This window comes from Cherax quadricarinatus, chromosome 43 (genome assembly GCF_038502225.1).
Source record: "Cherax quadricarinatus isolate ZL_2023a chromosome 43, ASM3850222v1, whole genome shotgun sequence".
Classification (NCBI taxonomy): Eukaryota; Metazoa; Arthropoda; class Malacostraca; order Decapoda; family Parastacidae; genus Cherax; species Cherax quadricarinatus.
The window spans coordinates 26,491,737-26,508,718 of NC_091334.1; the positions used below are offsets into that span (position 1 = coordinate 26,491,737).

The 16,982-nt window shown below is 41.5% G+C and overlaps 1 protein-coding gene across 3 annotated transcripts in view; it reads left to right on the forward strand.

The window, feature by feature from the left end:
* AIMP2 (aaRS-interacting multifunctional protein 2) overlaps window positions 1-16,982 on the forward strand; it is a 42,420-nt gene that overhangs the window by 16,896 nt on the left and 8,542 nt on the right. Inside the window, exons 2-7 of one of the 3 annotated variants that reach the window (XM_053784187.2) lie at window positions 4,223-4,429; window positions 6,935-7,174; window positions 7,532-7,738; window positions 8,409-8,546; window positions 16,235-16,345; window positions 16,541-16,755. In XM_053784187.2, the coding sequence (XP_053640162.2) occupies window positions 4,223-4,429; window positions 6,935-7,174; window positions 7,532-7,738; window positions 8,409-8,546; window positions 16,235-16,345; window positions 16,541-16,755 (1,118 nt within the window). The remainder of the gene's footprint in view (window positions 1-4,222; window positions 4,430-6,934; window positions 7,175-7,531; window positions 7,739-8,408; window positions 8,547-16,234; window positions 16,346-16,540; window positions 16,756-16,982) is intronic. The other 2 variants (XM_070093768.1, XM_070093769.1) reach the window with 2 other exon arrangements.

The following is a 16,982-nucleotide window of genomic DNA, read 5'->3' on the forward strand; positions in this document are numbered from 1 at the left end:
CAGTGTCCTCTGTGTGTTATACAATGCTCCTTGAGTTCTGCTTTATATATCTGGGAAGAGATAGAAGTTACAGGGGATAGATCTAGGTTTAGGGAGGCTGAGGGATGACTGCCTTGTTGTTTGTGGCCAGAAAACTAGTCTTTTTGGTTTTGAGTCAGGAAGTAGGGCATAAGTTTTACAGGTACTGTACATACTTACTCACATCACGATTAAATTTTTGTTCAGAATGGTTTGACACAACCATAAGGAATTCGCACAGCATGTGCAGTGGAAACGAAATGAAAATGAAAATATATCATGAAATTCCCCTAATAATGGCAATCAAGTCTCCGTCCCTAACTTTCGCTTGGCTGATTTCATAGGACTGAAAAATTACTTAGGTGGGCTGAACTGGAATGACCTGACTAAGGGTCAGGTAGGTGGTGATGGTTGCCGATATGATGCTTTCCAGGGCATAGTTCTAGCTGCTCAGTCAAATTATGTTCCAAATAGGGAAATCAGATCAAACAAAAATGATCCTAAATGGATGAACAATAGATTAAAATATCTGATTGGTCAAAAGAGAGGCATATATAGGCAAATCAAAAGAGGAGAGGGGCAATTGAGAAATCGATATATTCAGTTAAAGAGAGAAATAAAAAAGGGAATTAGAAAAGCAAAAAGAGATTATGAGGTTAAAGTTGCAAGAGAATCGAAGACTAACCCAAAAGGATTCTTTCAGGTATACAGAAGTAAGATCAGGGACAAGATAGGCCCACTCAAAAGTTCCTCGGGTCAGCTCACTGACAGTGATAAGGAAATGTGTAGAATTTTTAACACATACTTCCTCTCAGTTTTTACACAGGAGGATACCAGCGATATTCCAGTAATGATAAATTATGTAGAACAGGACGATAATAAACTGTGCACTATTAGGGTCACAAGTGACATGGTCCTTAGGCAAATAGATAAATTAAAACCTAACAAATCCCCAGGCCCTGATGAACTGTATGCAAGGGTTCTAAAGGAATGTAAAGAGGAGCTTAGCACACCTTTGGCTAATCTTTTCAACATATCACTACAAACTGGCATGGTGCCAGATAAGTGGAAAATGGCAAATGTGATACCTATTTTCAAAACAGGTGACAGGTCCATAGCTTCGAACTATAGACCAATAAGCCTAACCTCCATAGTGGGAAAATTTATGGAATCAATAATTGCCGAGGCAGTTCATAGCCACCTTGAAAAGCATAAATTAATCAACGAATCTCAGCATGGTTTTACAAAGGGGCGTTCCTGCCTTACGAATTTATTAACTTTTTTCACTAAGGTATTTGAGGAGGTAGATCATGGTAATGAATATGATATTGTGTATATGGACTTCAGTAAGGCTTTTGACAGGGTCCCACATCAGAGACTATTGAGGAAAATTAAAGCACATGGAATAGGAGGAGAAATTTTTTCCTGGATAGAGGCATGGTTGACAAATAGGCAGCAGAGAGTTTGCATAAATGGGGAGAAATCAGAGTGGGGAAGCGTCACGAGCGGTGTTCCACAGGGGTCAGTGTTGGGCCCCCTGCTGTTCACAATCTACATAAACGACATAGATGAGGGCATAAAGAGCGACATCGGCAAGTTTGCCGATGACACCAAAATAGGCCGTCGAATTCATTCTGACGAGGACATTCGAGCACTCCAGGAAGATTTGAATAGACTGATGCAGTGGTCGGAGAAGTGGCAGATGCAGTTTAATATAGACAAATGCAAAGTTCTAAATGTTGGACAGGACAATAACCATGCCACATATAAACTAAATAATGTGGATCTTAATATTACGGATTGCGAAAAAGATTTAGGAGTTCTGGTTAGCAGTAATCTGAAACCAAGACAACAGTGCATAAGTGTTCGCAATAAAGCTAATAGAATCCTTGGCTTCATATCAAGAAGCATAAATAATAGGAGTCCTCAGGTTGTTCTTCAACTCTATACATCCTTGGTTAGGCCTCATTTAGATTATGCTGCACAGTTTTGGTCACCGTATTACAGAATGGATATAAATTCTCTGGAAAATGTACAAAGGAGGATGACAAAGTTGATCCCATGTATCAGAAACCTTCCCTATGAGGATAGACTAAGGGCCCTGAAACTGCACTCTCTAGAAAGACGTAGAATTAGGGGGGATATGATTGAGGTGTATAAATGGAAGACAGGAATAAATAAAGGGGATGTAAATAGTGTGCTGAAAATATCTAGCCTAGACAGGACTCGCAGCAATGGTTTTAAGTTGGAAAAATTCAGATTCAGGAAGGATATAGGAAAGTACTGGTTTGGTAATAGAGTTGTGGATGAGTGGAACAAACTCCCAAATACCGTTATAGAGGCCAGAACGTTGTGTAGCTTTAAAAATAGGTTGGATAAATACATGAGTAGATGTGGGTGGGTGTGAGTTAGACCTGATAGCTTGTGCTACCAGGTCGGTTGCCGTGTTCCTCCCTTAAGTCAATGTGACCTGACCTGACTAGGTTGGGTGCATTGGCTTAAGCCGGTAGGAGACTTGGACCTGCCTCGCATGGGCCAGTAGGCCTTCTGCAGTGTTCCTTCGTTCTTATGTTCTTCTTATTTCCTTGCAAATCTTACAACGTGTGGTTTACATATTATTTAATATTAATTGCAAAGAAGGCCACTAGCATGCCTAGGCATTTCCGGCAGACCAATCCCAGTTCTTACTCTACTGAAACAGGTTATGGAGCAGTACATTTTAATATACCTTATTGCATACTGGTATAAAAGTTACATAACTGAAGTGATTAATTAAATTTATAATAGGGAGGTAGTACAAAACATGTAACAATATTACGGTTAGTAAATTTAGCTATGAGAATGGTTTTGTCTTTGCAAGATACATAGTTTTTATTAAAGCTCCTATACTGGGAGAGTATCTTAGGCAAACTTAGGACTAACTTAACATTTATTAGGCAATAGCTATATTAGGAATTTTGTTTACAGTCGTTTGGGTGAATGTAAGTGTAAATTGGGAGGAGTTACAGATAAGGAGAGTAAGTCTATTTTATTTTGGATGTGTTCAGGATAAAAATAGGAGAATAGGTGGTTTACATATAGTTAGCTGATGGTGGGGTGTGTTAGGGAGATAAGATGTTTTTTAATGGTAGTTTTAAAATGGTGGTCGAGTCTGTAGTTGTAGAGTTTTCAGGCAGGGAGTTCCAGATTTTAGGCCCTTTTATGAACATCAAATTTTTGTAGAGGTTTAGCCGGATATGAGGAATGTCATAGTGATTTTTGTGTATGGTATTGTGTGCATAGGTCTTGTTGCAACTATCAAGAAAGTGCTTTAGTTCAGGGTTAATATTAAAATTTATGGTTCTGTAGATGTATGTTGCACAGTAGTAGATGTGAATGTTTTGTACAGTAAGTAAGTTGAGGTCTTTGAAGAGGGGAGGGGTTGTCTGGCACTGGACTGCGTGATAATTCTTACCACAGCTTTTTGTTGGGTTATTATTGGCTTTGGGTGTGTTGCTGCTGTTGATCCCCAGGCACAAATAGCATATGTGAAGTAGGGATAGATGAGTGAATAGTATAGTGCGAGTAGAGCTGATTGCGTGCGTAGTAACGTATCTTGGAGAGGATCCCAACTGTTTCGGATACTTTTTTTGTTATGTGTTGGATATGGGTGTTGAATTTCAGGTTGGTGTCAAGATGCAGACCCAAGAATTTGTCCTCATACTCTTGATGATGATCTTAGCTTAATAACATCATTGTTGATGTCTGTTTTTGATGTATGACCAGAGTGTTCATCATCTTCATCTGATGTTCATCGTGCTTGTATCAAGAATACCATTCACGACACTGTCCAACCTATTACTTCGTCGCCAAATGTTCGCTGAAGCAGTCTGAGCTCCACTACCTCCTTTACCCAGCTTGAAGCAGAATTTCCCACTCTCTCTCTCTCTGTCTGTCTGTCTCTCTCTCTCTCTCTCTTTCTCTGTCTATGTCTCTCTCTGTTTTTTCTTTAAAATTTTAATTGTTACACAAAAAATCACAACAGTGCACTAACAGAACCTACTGGTGTCTGTTGTTAAGGTATGAGCTTAGGTATGTAGGTGCATACCACCAGGCTTGCTGGTGGATCAGGATCTAATCCACCAAACTGTTGTTGCTGGTCACATGTCATCCAAAATACAACAAGTGTGAGTTTCCAGTGTCAAAGTTTTTCTGTACATTGCAGGCAGCGGCGGCGCTACTGGAGGTGCGGCAGGAGGCAGTGAAGAGCGAGGGTGTGGCAGCGCTAGAGGTGCGGCAGGAGGCACTGCTGGAGCGACTGCAGCAGCTGCGACAACAGCTGGACCACCTGCTGAGTAATAAAGTGGCTGTCAACACTCAGTCTTCCAGCACTGCCATCATAGGCGCAGCTGCACTCTCCTCACCTGTTAAGGCAGAGTACTCTGCTTTATTTCTGCTTTATTCTCTTATTATTATTGTACCTACCTACCTGCAACTAGCATTATTATTATTACAGCCTCTCCTCACTTAGCGACGTACTCGTTTACCTACGACTTGGACTTACAACGGTCTCTCTGACCAGTATGTATACCTAAATAATGTATATTAGAGCTGATTTCCTCTATTCTGTTTATCACAATATACAGTACACTACTCTACAAACATTTAAAAATATACTAACAATGTTATAAATGGTACAAAGGTGACATTAAAACAATATCAAAGATGGCTGACACAAACCCACTACCATTATAGTATGCTCCTCACTTAGCGATGAATTCGTCTACCGACGTGGTCTTAGGTAAGGATCTCCATCACTAAGTGAGGAAAGGCTGTATTACAGTAGACCATTATATAACATGGGTTTATGCATCATGTTTTTATTATAACAAAAATGTGATACATAACAAAAATATGCCGCAAAATTTGCGGCATATTTTTATGTATTACTTTGTAAAATTTACTTAACATGATTCCATTTCGGGGGGGGGGGGGGGATTTGAAGCACCGTGAGCTGGACCGAGGGATGTTTTCCCTTCATATAGCAATCTGCCTCTGGGTCAGGCCATTGTCACTGTAGGGGAGGCCTACCATCCTCCCTGCCACCCCTGTCCCAGTATCCATACATACTCATTCTATATGATTCTCAGATCTGTTTGTGAATTGGTCTTTTCATTATCATATCTTTTGTCTACCAAGGCACTTTAGAAGCATGCGAGTGATGCTGGAAGTGGTGTGAAAAAGTGTAAGCATTTAAGACTTGTAATTATGAAGAAAATTCAGATATGAGACAAACTTAAAAGTGGTTCACATGTGGTGGACATAGCGAGAGCTTATGGCCTTAATGAAGCATCAGTTTGTACTATTAAAAAGAATGAGGCAAATACAATAGAACCCCCTTATCCACTGGTTTGGTATCTGCGGTTTCAGTTATCCACAGGTTACTGTGGCTTAAAAATATTTCTTAATTTTATATAATAGCACAAAAATAGAGAAGCTGGCAGTTGTTGAAAGCTTAAGAGAAGCTGTGAAGTGCTTCCCATCAGTGAGAAAGTGGTAATTCTATATTGTGCATAATTTATCAATTAAACTTTACAGTATAATAGTTATGTATAGGACTTACATGTAGGGTGTGCTACTATCCACGGTTTTGGTATCCATGCAGGTCCTTGGAACGCATCTCCTGCGGATATGGGGGTCCTGCTGTATGTGGGCTTGTGCAATGAATAACCCAGGTTGTTATATGAAAAGAATGACACATAGATCACAACTCTCTGAATAAACACATTAACTGACTTGACTTACTGACTTACAGATTTGACTTACTGTCTTACAAACTTGACTTACAGACTTGACTTACAGACTTGACTTACAGACTTGACTTACAGACTTGACTTACAGACTTGACTTACAGACTTGACTTACAGACTTGACTTACAGACTTGACTTACAGACTTGACTTACAGACTTGACTTACAGACTTGACTTACAGACTTGACTTACAGACTTGACTTACAGATTTGACTGACTTGACTTGACTGACTTGACTGACTTGACTGACTGACTTGACTGACTGACTGACTTGACTGACTTGACTGACTGACTTGACTGACTGGCTGACTTGACTGGCTGACTTGACTGACTGACTTGACTGACTGACTTGACTGACTGACTTGACTGACTGACTTGACTGACTGACTTGACTGACTGACTTGACTGACTGACTTGACTGACTGACTTGATTTACTGACTGATGTGACTGACTTCACTGACTGACTTGACTACCATCCACCTCAGCCGACAATCAACAACCATCTGCCTCAGCCCAGTAGGGTCACAGCATGCCTCTCTCTTCACAATCCTCTACAAATACCAGCAACCACAATTTAAGGTAAAAAATATTTGTCACATTTGTAGCCTTAAACAATACAAAAGACGTAATACATCACGACAATGAACAACAATTACATAACCATTTTTATTTTTGTAAGATCCAGAGACCTAAAAAAAAGTTGTTTGGAATTTTGGGGCTCTCGGGAACATAACCCTATTTTTCCCATAAGGTTTTAAGTTTATCTAACATGGGATTTTCAGGAACATAATTACCGTGTTATATAACAGTCTACTGTATTATTATTATTATTATAGTTTTATTATTGCGTTTGCTTGATAAAAATACGTCAGATACAATTTAGGTAACTGTATATAATTGTGGGGAAGCACTAGACCTTTCGGGGGTTGTACAGCACCTGGAGAGAGGGGAGGTAATTGAATTTGATCCAGAGAAAGGGAACAGTGGCTCTGGTTCCTTGGATCAAGAACACTGTTAGTGGCCACAGTAAGAAATTGTGTGATTCTCAGTTTTTTTTTTTTTTTTTTTTTTTTTTTTTTTTGCGATGATGGGTTGTTAATTCGGAGATTACGGTGGGTGCCATAGGAGGAGGGCAGTGATGCTGGAGCAGAAGGTGAATTACAGCGGCTTCAAGAGTCGGTGCTGTTCCGGCTGAGGCGCTTGAGGTCTGAGCTGGACCGGGTCTGCCAAGCAGGTGGGGAAGTGGCATTGCCAGCTGAGCCTATAACCCTGGTCGAGCAGCAGCAGTGCATCCTGGGGGTCATCAAGGCACTCAAGGAAGAGGTGGAGTTTCTGGCATCACTGCACATCAAGGCTGAAACTAAGGTCATCAGTCACTTCTCAAGTTTTCTCAGTGACAAACAAATTAACTCGAGATTTTTCAATAGTTTCTCACTGTACTTTAATATCACAGAATATAATATATCTAAGTTCTTTACTAATAACCCAACTTGCTTCAGTTTAACAAAGATTATGAACTTGTATTCTGTAATGTCCCAGATTGTTTCAGTTGGACAACTTGAATTCAACTTTTTCAATTTAACAAAGATAATGAACCTGAATTCTTCAGTATCTTGTTAAATTGCTTTCTCTACATAAGATAAACACCTGAGTGCCATAAGCTATCACAACAAGTGTTGTTAAGAGCTGCCTGGTTGACAATCGATCATTGGTTATCTTCAGGCGTTGCCCACCGAGGTGGACATAACGACGCACCACACACTGGTCGTCAAGAAACTCTACCTGCTACAGGAAGAGTTGGTCAAGATGGTGAGAGGTTTACATAATGCATCATGGGAGGGGCCGCCACCCTGGCGGTGCCGCTTCCACTCTTGCTGTGACCCCTCCAACCTGTCTCCCTCACCAGCGCCGCTTTCGCCACTAGCACCAGCAAGTATATGCGCAGTTTTGTGCGTTTGACTCGAGCAAGCCTCGTGTGTTCGCCTGGTTGTGCTGTGGTGGTCGAGTTGCAGCTCTTGGCCCTGCTTTACCGATACTAGCCTCTAGTGTGTGATCATATAGATCAAGCGTGACTTCCTCCTCCGTCTGTTCGTCTAGCATAGTTGTACTCAGTTGTGTTTGAAAGGGTTGATTCGCAGCTCTTGGCCCCTCCTAACATTCATCGACTAGCTTTACTCACTGCTGGTATCAAGCGTGTGATCACGCTCTTGAACTGCGTATGAGTGTGTGTGTTCATCTGACGTATTCCACATACAAGACATAGACGTGCTAACATCTGTGTGGTTCAGGCGTATCATGCAACATTTGTGTGTTTTGCAACACCTATGTATCTTGTTTCATCAAGAAAAGACACCCAAGTGTTACACATCTTATCAATAGACACCCAAGTGTTTTACATGTGTCTTCTAAAGATATCCAAGTGTTGCACATGTGTCTTCTAAAGATACCCAGGTGTTACACATGTTTTATTAACAATAATAGTGTGTGGTAGGAAGAGAACCTTCTGCTTCACTATCACCACTTAGGTCTTGCATGCCGTGTGCACACTGTGCACTCAGGTATGCCATTTGTAATGATAAATGTGCTGATTACCTTGCAGAGGTCGACAGTGCATGACCTGGTGATCTCGGCCAGTCCGGAGGCACCACCATTCTCGCTGCTCTTGCTGCGCCGGCTACTGAAGACAGCTGGCATCTCTGTGTATTGTGCCAACCATCTGCACTCCTCTGTGTCACAGGTAACAACCACTTGTCAGTACTTGTTAACCTTCAGCCCATTAATGTTACCTGTTTGCAGTTGGCTACAGTCTCTATGTACAGTCGGTTCTTTTATAAAGCTCCTCTATATACAGTCAGTTCTCCTATAAACATTCTCTATATAAGGACTGCTGGTTTAACCTTAGAACTTAGTTAACTTCACAAGCTCCAAAAAAAGTTGTTTTAAATAATTCCATTAAATATAGAAAGAGTCAGAAATGGTACTGTCTCTACTCACCATAAGCTCACTTTATGATAGAAGACTTAGGTTAGGTTAGGTAAGGTTTGTCAGGAAAGAGGACAAGTGTTTCCTGATGTGGGTCTTAGTCACGTGATGACCCGCAGCTGGAGCTTTTGGTCATCTGACAGAAGCCTTCCACTGGCTAACCAGTCTATCACTTTAAAAATTATGGTTATGACCCATTAAGAGTTTGTTGATGTTGAGTACACTTCTGATGTTGTAATCCTAGATGGTCACAGTAAACAGTCTCTCCTGTACTGTAAGTCCCGGACTTACAAACACATTGTGTATAATATTCATGATACAGAAAGTCTTCAACTTAAACATGTGTTGGGGACCTTCTGTATTGTGTATAATAATGATATTATACACAATAATATAATATTTTTTTTTCAACAAGTCGGTCATCTCCCACCTAGGCAGGGTGACACAAAAAGAAAGAAAATCCCCAAAACGAAAATACTTTCATCATCATTTAACACTTTCACTTCACTCACACATAATCACTGTTTTTGCAGAGGTGCCCAGATACAACAGTTTAAAGGCATATATAAAGATACAGTATAAAGAGTGATCTGAAATAATATAATAAACTCCCTATAGAATATAATATCAGGGCCCCAATTATATATATACCGTCCTGTTACACATCCCTCCAAACTGCCAATATCTCAAACCCCTCCTTTAAAGTGCAGGCATTGTACTTCCCATTTCCAGAACTCGAGTCCGGCTATTGGATATTGGCAGTTTGGAGGGATATGTTGTGTATCTTTATACGTACAGTGGTCCCTCGTTTTTCGTAATTAATCCGTTCCTGGAGCCGTTACTATAAACAAAATTTATGATTTGCGAATCAATTTTCCCCATAAGAAATAATGTAATACAATTAATCCGTTCCTGACACCCAGAAGTATTAAAACAAAAATTTTTTTTACATGAAATATACATGTAGTACATAAACAATACAATGGGAAATGATGAATGTAACATTAACAGCATAACACTTACCTTTATTGGAGATTCTTCTTAGTGTATGGGAGACTGGAGGAGGAGAGTGGATTGTTTACAGTTTGGAAGGGGAATCCCCTTCCAGCAACACCTCAGGTACCAATTGCTTCTCTGGGGTTGCTTCTCTTCTCTGTTTCTTAATGCCACTAGGACCACCTTGAGAGTCACTCTAGTTCTGTCTCGCAAAGTTACTGTGGAGAGAGCTCTGTTTCTGGCGTCTCTTTAACACTTCCCTAAAATGGCCCAAGACTTTGTCACTGTACATATTTCTCACCTTTACCACAGGCTTGGCACTAGGAGCTTTCTTTGGAGCCATGGTAGCTTATTTAGTACTTGCAAGCACTAAAATGAGTGGAATATTATGAAATATTTCATAGGAGCACTTGAGGGGACCTTCACTCACTGGTAAGCAATGCCAGACTGGCTGGGTAGGGAGGCCGCCTCGGCTCACACCGTGCATACGCGTCCCGGACGAACTACTATTCGCGAGTCAACCTATGAAAAGCGAGTCCATGTTTATATGAAAATACCCCTATGATTGGCGAAATTTATGATTGCCGAGAACTACGAAAAGCGAGGGACCACTGTATATGGCTTCGAACCAAATGACTTCGAACAGGCGATAAATGACATGCCCATGCACTCTGCCCCAGGGCCAGACTCATGGAACTCCCTGTTCATCAAGAACTGCAAGAAGCCCCTATCACGAGCCTTTTCCATCCTATGGAGAGGGAGCATGGACACGGGGGTCGTCCCACAGTTACTAAAAACAACAGACATAGCCCTACTCCACAAAGGGGGCAGTAAAGCAACAGCAAAGAACTACAGACCGATAGCACTAACATCCCATATCATAAAAATCTTTGAAAGGGTCCTAAGAAGCAAGATCACCACCCATCTAGAAACCCATCAGTTACACAACCCATGGCAACATGGGTTTAGAACAGGTCGCTCCTGTCTGTCTCAACTATTGGATCACTACGACAAGGTCCTAAATGCACTAGAAGATAAAAAGAATGCTGATGTAATATATACAGACTTTGCAAAAGCCTTCGACAAGTGTGACCATGGCGTAATAGCGCACAAAATGCGTGCTAAAGGGATAACAGGAAAAGTCGGTCGATGGATCTATAATTTCCTCACTAACAGAACACAGAGAGTAGTCGTCAACAGAGTAAAGTCCGAGGCAGCTACGGTGAAAAGCTCTGTTCCACAAGGCACAGTACTCGCTCCCATCTTGTTCCTCATCCTCATATCCGACATAGACAAGGATGTCAGCCACAGCACCGTGTCTTCCTTTGCAGATGACACCCGAATCTGCATGACAGTGTCTTCCATTGCAGACACTGCAAGGCTCCAGGCGGACATCAACCAAATCTTTCAGTGGGCTGCAGAAAACAATATGAAGTTCAATGATGAGAAATTTCAATTACTCGGATATGGTAAACACGAGGAAATTAAATCTTCATCAGAGTACAAAACAAATTCTGGCCACAAAATAGAGCGAAACACCAACGTCAAAGACCTGGGAGTGATCATGTCGGAGGATCTCACCTTCAAGGACCATAACATTGTATCAATCGCATCTGCTAGAAAAATGACAGGATGGATAATGAGAACCTTCAAAACGAGGGAAGCCAAGCCCATGATGACACTGTTCAGGTCACTAGTTCTATCTAGGCTGGAATATTGCTGCACACTAACAGCACCTTTCAAGGCAGGTGAAATTGCTGACCTAGAAAATGTACAGAGAACCTTCACGGCGCGCATAACGGAGATAAAACACCTCAATTACTGGGAGCGCTTGAGGTTCCTGAACCTGTATTCCCTGGAACGCAGGCGGGAGAGATACATGATTATATACACCTGGAAAATCCTAGAGGGACTAGTACCGAACTTGCACACGAAAATCACTCACTACGAAAGCAAAAGACTTGGCAGACGATGCAACATCCCCCCAATGAAAAGCAGGGGTGTCACTAGCACGTTAAGAGACCATACAATAAGTGTCAGGGGCCCGAGACTGTTCAACTGCCTCCCAGCATACATAAGGGGGATTACCAACAGACCCCTGGCAGTCTTCAAGCTGGCACTGGACAAGCACCTAAAGTCGGTTCCTGACCAGCCGGGCTGTGACTCGTATGTTGGTTTGCGTGCAGCCATCAGCAACAGCCTGGTTGATCAGGCTCTGATCCACCAGGAGGCCTGGTCACAGACCGGGCCGCGGGGGCGTTGACCCCCGGAACTCTCTCCAGGTAAACTCCAGGTAATATGCTTCTAAACTGTTGTGTTCTGAGCACCTCTGCAAAAACAGTGATTATGTGTGAGTGTGTTGAATGATGATGAAAGTATTTTCTTTCTGGGGATTTTCTTTCTTTTTTGGGTCACCCTGCCTCGGTGGGAGACGGCCGACTTGTCGGGGGGAAAAAAAAAAAAAATAAAAAAAAAAATAAAAAAAGGAGTCCGGCTATATAAAAATAACTGGTTTCCCCTGAATCCCTTCACTAAATATTACCCTGCTCACACTCCAACAGCTCGTCAGGTCCCAAAAACCATTCGTCTCCACTCACTCCTATCTAACACGCTCACGCACGCTTGCTGGAAGTCCAAGCCCCTTGCCCACAAAACCTCCTTTACCCCCTCCCCCCAACCTTTTCAAGGACGACCCTTATCCCGCCTTCCTTCCCTTAAAGATTTATACGCTCTCCATGTCATTCTACTCTGATCCATTCTCTCTAAATGACCAAACCACCTCAACAACCCCTCTTCAGCCCTCTGACTAATACTTTTATTAACTCCACACCTTCTCCTAATTTCTACACCGAATTCTCTGCATAATATTTATACTTCACATTGCCCTTAGACAGGACATCTCCACTGCCTCCAACCACCTCCTCATTGCAGCATTTACAACCCAAGCTTCACACCCATACAAGAGTGTTGGTACCACTATACTTTCATACATTCCCTTCTTTGCCTCCATAATGATGTAACATTTTTTGTCTCCACATATACCTCAATGCACCACTCACCTTTTTTTCCCTCATCAATTCTTTGGTTAACCTCATCTTTCATTAACCCATCCACTGACACATCAACTCCCAAATATCTGAAAACATTCACTTCTTCCATACTCCTTCTCTCCAATGTGATATCTAATTTTTCTTTATCTAAATCATTTGATACTCTCATCACCTTACTCTTATCTATGTTCACTTTCAACTTTCTACCTTTACGCACTTTCCCAAACTCGTCCACTAACCTTTGCAACTTTTCTTTAGAATCTCCCATAAGCACAGTATCGTCAGCAGAAAGTAGCTGTGTCAAATCTCATTTTGTATTTGATTCCCCATAATTTAATCCCACCCCTCTCCCGAACACCCTAGCATTTACTTCTTTTATAGCCCCATCTATAAATGTATTAAACAACCATGGTGACATTACACATCCCTGTCTAAGACCTACTTTTACTGGGAAGTAGTCTCCCTCTCTTCTACACACCCTAACCTGAGCCTCACTGTCCTCATTAAAACTCTTTACATCATAAGTAAGTAAGTAAATTTATTCAGGTATACACAATACAGTTACATAGAATTATCATACATAGCAGCATATGTGTAGAGAACCTAGGATAACCCAAAAAAGTCAGACAGAGTGACTTATTTCCATTGGGGTCCTTATTACCTATTCTTTATACTTGCAACATCTGCCACATTGCTTCCCTATCCACTCTATCATATGCCTTTTCTAAATCCATAAATGGAATGAAAACTTCCCTACCTTTATCTAAATACTGTTCACATATATGCTTCAATGTAAACACTTGATCTACACATCCCCTACCCACTCTAAAACCTCTTTGCTCATCCGCAATCCTGTTCTCTGTCTTACCTCTAATTATTCTTTCAATAATAACTCTACCATACACTTTTCCTTGTATACTCAGTAAACTAATTCCTCTATAATTTTTGCAATCTCTTTTGTCCCCCTTCCCTTCACGATTGCGGTAACTAGTGACACGGTCCTCAGACAAATAGAGAAACTAAAACCTAACAAATCCCCAGGTCCTGATGAACTGTTTGCAAGGGTGTTAAAGGAATGTAAAGAGGATCTTAGCATACCTTTGGCTAATCTTTTTAACATATCACTACAAACTGGCATAGTGCCTAATAAGTGGAAAATGGCAAATGTAATACCTATTTACAGGGCAGATGACAGGCCCTTTGCTTTGAACTATAGTGGGAAAATTTATGGAATCAATAATTGCCGAAGCAATTCGTAGCCATCTTGATAGGCACAGATTGATTAATGAATCTCAACACGGTTTTACAAAGGGGGCGTTCCTGTCCTACGAATTTACTAACTTTTTTCACTAAGGTGTTTGAAGAGGTAGATCATGGTAATGAATAGACATTGTGTATATGGACTTCAGTAAGGCTTTCGATAAAGTTCCACACCAGGGGCTATTGAGGAAACTTAAGGCACATGGAATAGGAGGAGAAATTTTTTTGTGGGTAGAGGCATGGCTAACAAATAGGCAGCAGAGTGTTTGCATAAACGGGGAGAAATCAGAATGGGGGCACGTCACAAGCGGTGTTCCACAGGTGTCAGTGTTGGGCCCATTGTTGTTCACAATTTACATAAACGACATAGATGAGGGAATAAATAGCGACATAAGCAAATTTGCTGATGACACCAAAATAGGCCGTCCAATTCATTCTAATGAGGACACTAGAGCACTCCAAGATTATTTGAATAGACTGATACAATGGTCGGAGAAGTGGCAGATGCAGTTAAATATTGACAAATGCAAAGTTCTAAATGTTGGACAGGTAAATAACCATGCCACATATAAACTAAATTATGTATATCTTAATATACTACTGATTGCGAACAGGATTTAGGAGTTCTGGTTAGCAGTAATCTAAAACCAAGACAACAGTGCATTAGTGTTCACAATAAAGCTAACAGAATTCTTGGCTTCATATCTAGAAGTATAAATAATAGGAGTCCTCAGGTTGTTCTTCAACTCTATATATCCTTGGTTAGGCCTCATTTAGACTATGCTGCTCAGTTCTGGTCACCGTATTACAGAATGGATATAAATGCTCTGGAAAACGTACAGAGGAGGATGACAAAGATGATCCCATGTATCAGAAATCTTCCCTATGAGGATAGACTGAGGGCCCTGAATCCACACTCTCTCGAAAGGGGTAGAATTAGGGGGATATGATCAAGGTGTATAAATGTAAAATAGGAATAAATAAAGGGGATGTAAATAGTGTGCTGAAAATTTCCAGCCAAGACAGGACTCGCAGCAATGGTTTCAAGTTGGAAAAGTTCAGATTCAGGAAGGATATAGGAAAGCACTGGTTTGGTAATAGAGTTGTGGATGAGTGGAACAAATTCCCGAGTACAGTTATTCAGGCTAAAATGTTGTGTAGTTTTAAAAATAGGTTAGATAAATACATGAGTGGGTGTGGGTGGGTGTGAGTTGAACCTGACTAGCTCGTGCTGCTGGGTCTGGTGCCGTGCTCCTTTTTTGAGTGGAGGTGGCCAGACTGGGTGGGTCATTGGGCTATTCTGGGGGAGGGGGGGGGGTCATTGGGCTTATCTGGGGGATGGACATGGACCTGCTCTGAATGGGTCAGTAGGCCTGTTGCAGTGTTCCTTCTTTCTTATGTTCTTATGTTCATATAAAGGAACTATACATGCCATCTGCCAATCCTTAGGTACCTTCCCCTCTTTCATACATTTATTAAACAAAATTACCAACCACTCTAACACTTTATCCCTCCCCCTGCTTTTAACATTTCTGTCATGATCCCGAGAGTTCCTGCTGCTTTACCTCCTTTCATTCTGCGTAATGCTTCACGCACCTCCCCCACACTCATATCTTGCTCTTGTTCACTCCTAAAAGATGTTATACCTCCCTGGCCAGTGCATGAAACGACTGACTTCCTTTCTTCGTCGACATTTAAAAGTTCCTCAAAATATTCCCACCATCTACCTAATACCTCTAGCTCCCCATCAACTAACTCCCCTACTCTGTTTTTAACTGACAAATCTATTCATTCCCTAGGCTTTCTTAACTTGTTTATCTCACTTTTTTTCTTGTTTTCATTAAAATTTCTTGACAGTGCCTCTCCCACTCTATCATCTGCTCTCCTTTTGCACTCTCTCACCACTCTCTTCACCTTTCTTTTACTCTCCATATACTCTGCTCTTCTTATAACACTTCTGCTTTGTAAAAACCTCTCATAAGCTAACTTTTTCTCTTTTATCACACCCTTTACTTCATCATTTCACCAATAATGATATAATAATGATATACACAATACAGAAAATTCTCAACACATTTGTAAGTCGGGAACTTGGTGTACACTATGTTTATTAAAGCACTGTTGTTTTTAACCACAGGTTAGTGAGAGACTACAACACTGGTTCATGGATCAAGACCCAGATGGTCGCAGTAGTTGCAGAGTAGCGTTCACCTTACACTGGAAAGACGCGAGGGTGCCCAGCTTAATGGTACGTCACTCGTCGTCCCGTTAAAACCATGTCCGTCCTTGTCTTGGTGTTAACCAGTGTTTACATTGCATATATTGTATAGCACATCCTGTTTATACTATCTTTGTATGTTGTCCTAGCTGGTGTGTATGTTGTCCTAGCTGGTGCTTATGCAGCATCCTCGCTAGCAGTCGTTAACTTGTTGCATTGTTGCAGGTGGACCCGCTCCGTCAAACGCCAATATCAGGAGAGGTGAATATCGTGCGTTATGTGTCCCGGCTCTTCCCACTGTCATCGCCGTACAATTATGAAGCCTCTGGAACCTTTGCCACCATAACGGAAACAGATCACGTTCTGGATCAGTTATCAAGGCAGTTGACCGAGGGTAACAACCGAGAGAGACAGGCAGCACTCAGGCAGTTAAATGCACGGTAATTACCAGTCATTATTATTATTACTTTTAAAATGATTGGCAGGTATTAAACCTGTCATTTTTGCACATTGATTAAGCAGGCTGTGACGGATGTGTGGGCCAACGCTTCGCCAGCAGCAACAGCCTGGTATACCAGACAAGCCTGGTCCATCCTTCAAGTTCAACTGACTGGTTTTCCTCCGTCCGAGTCTTCACTTCAACTTGCTCACACAAGTCCCCGTCACT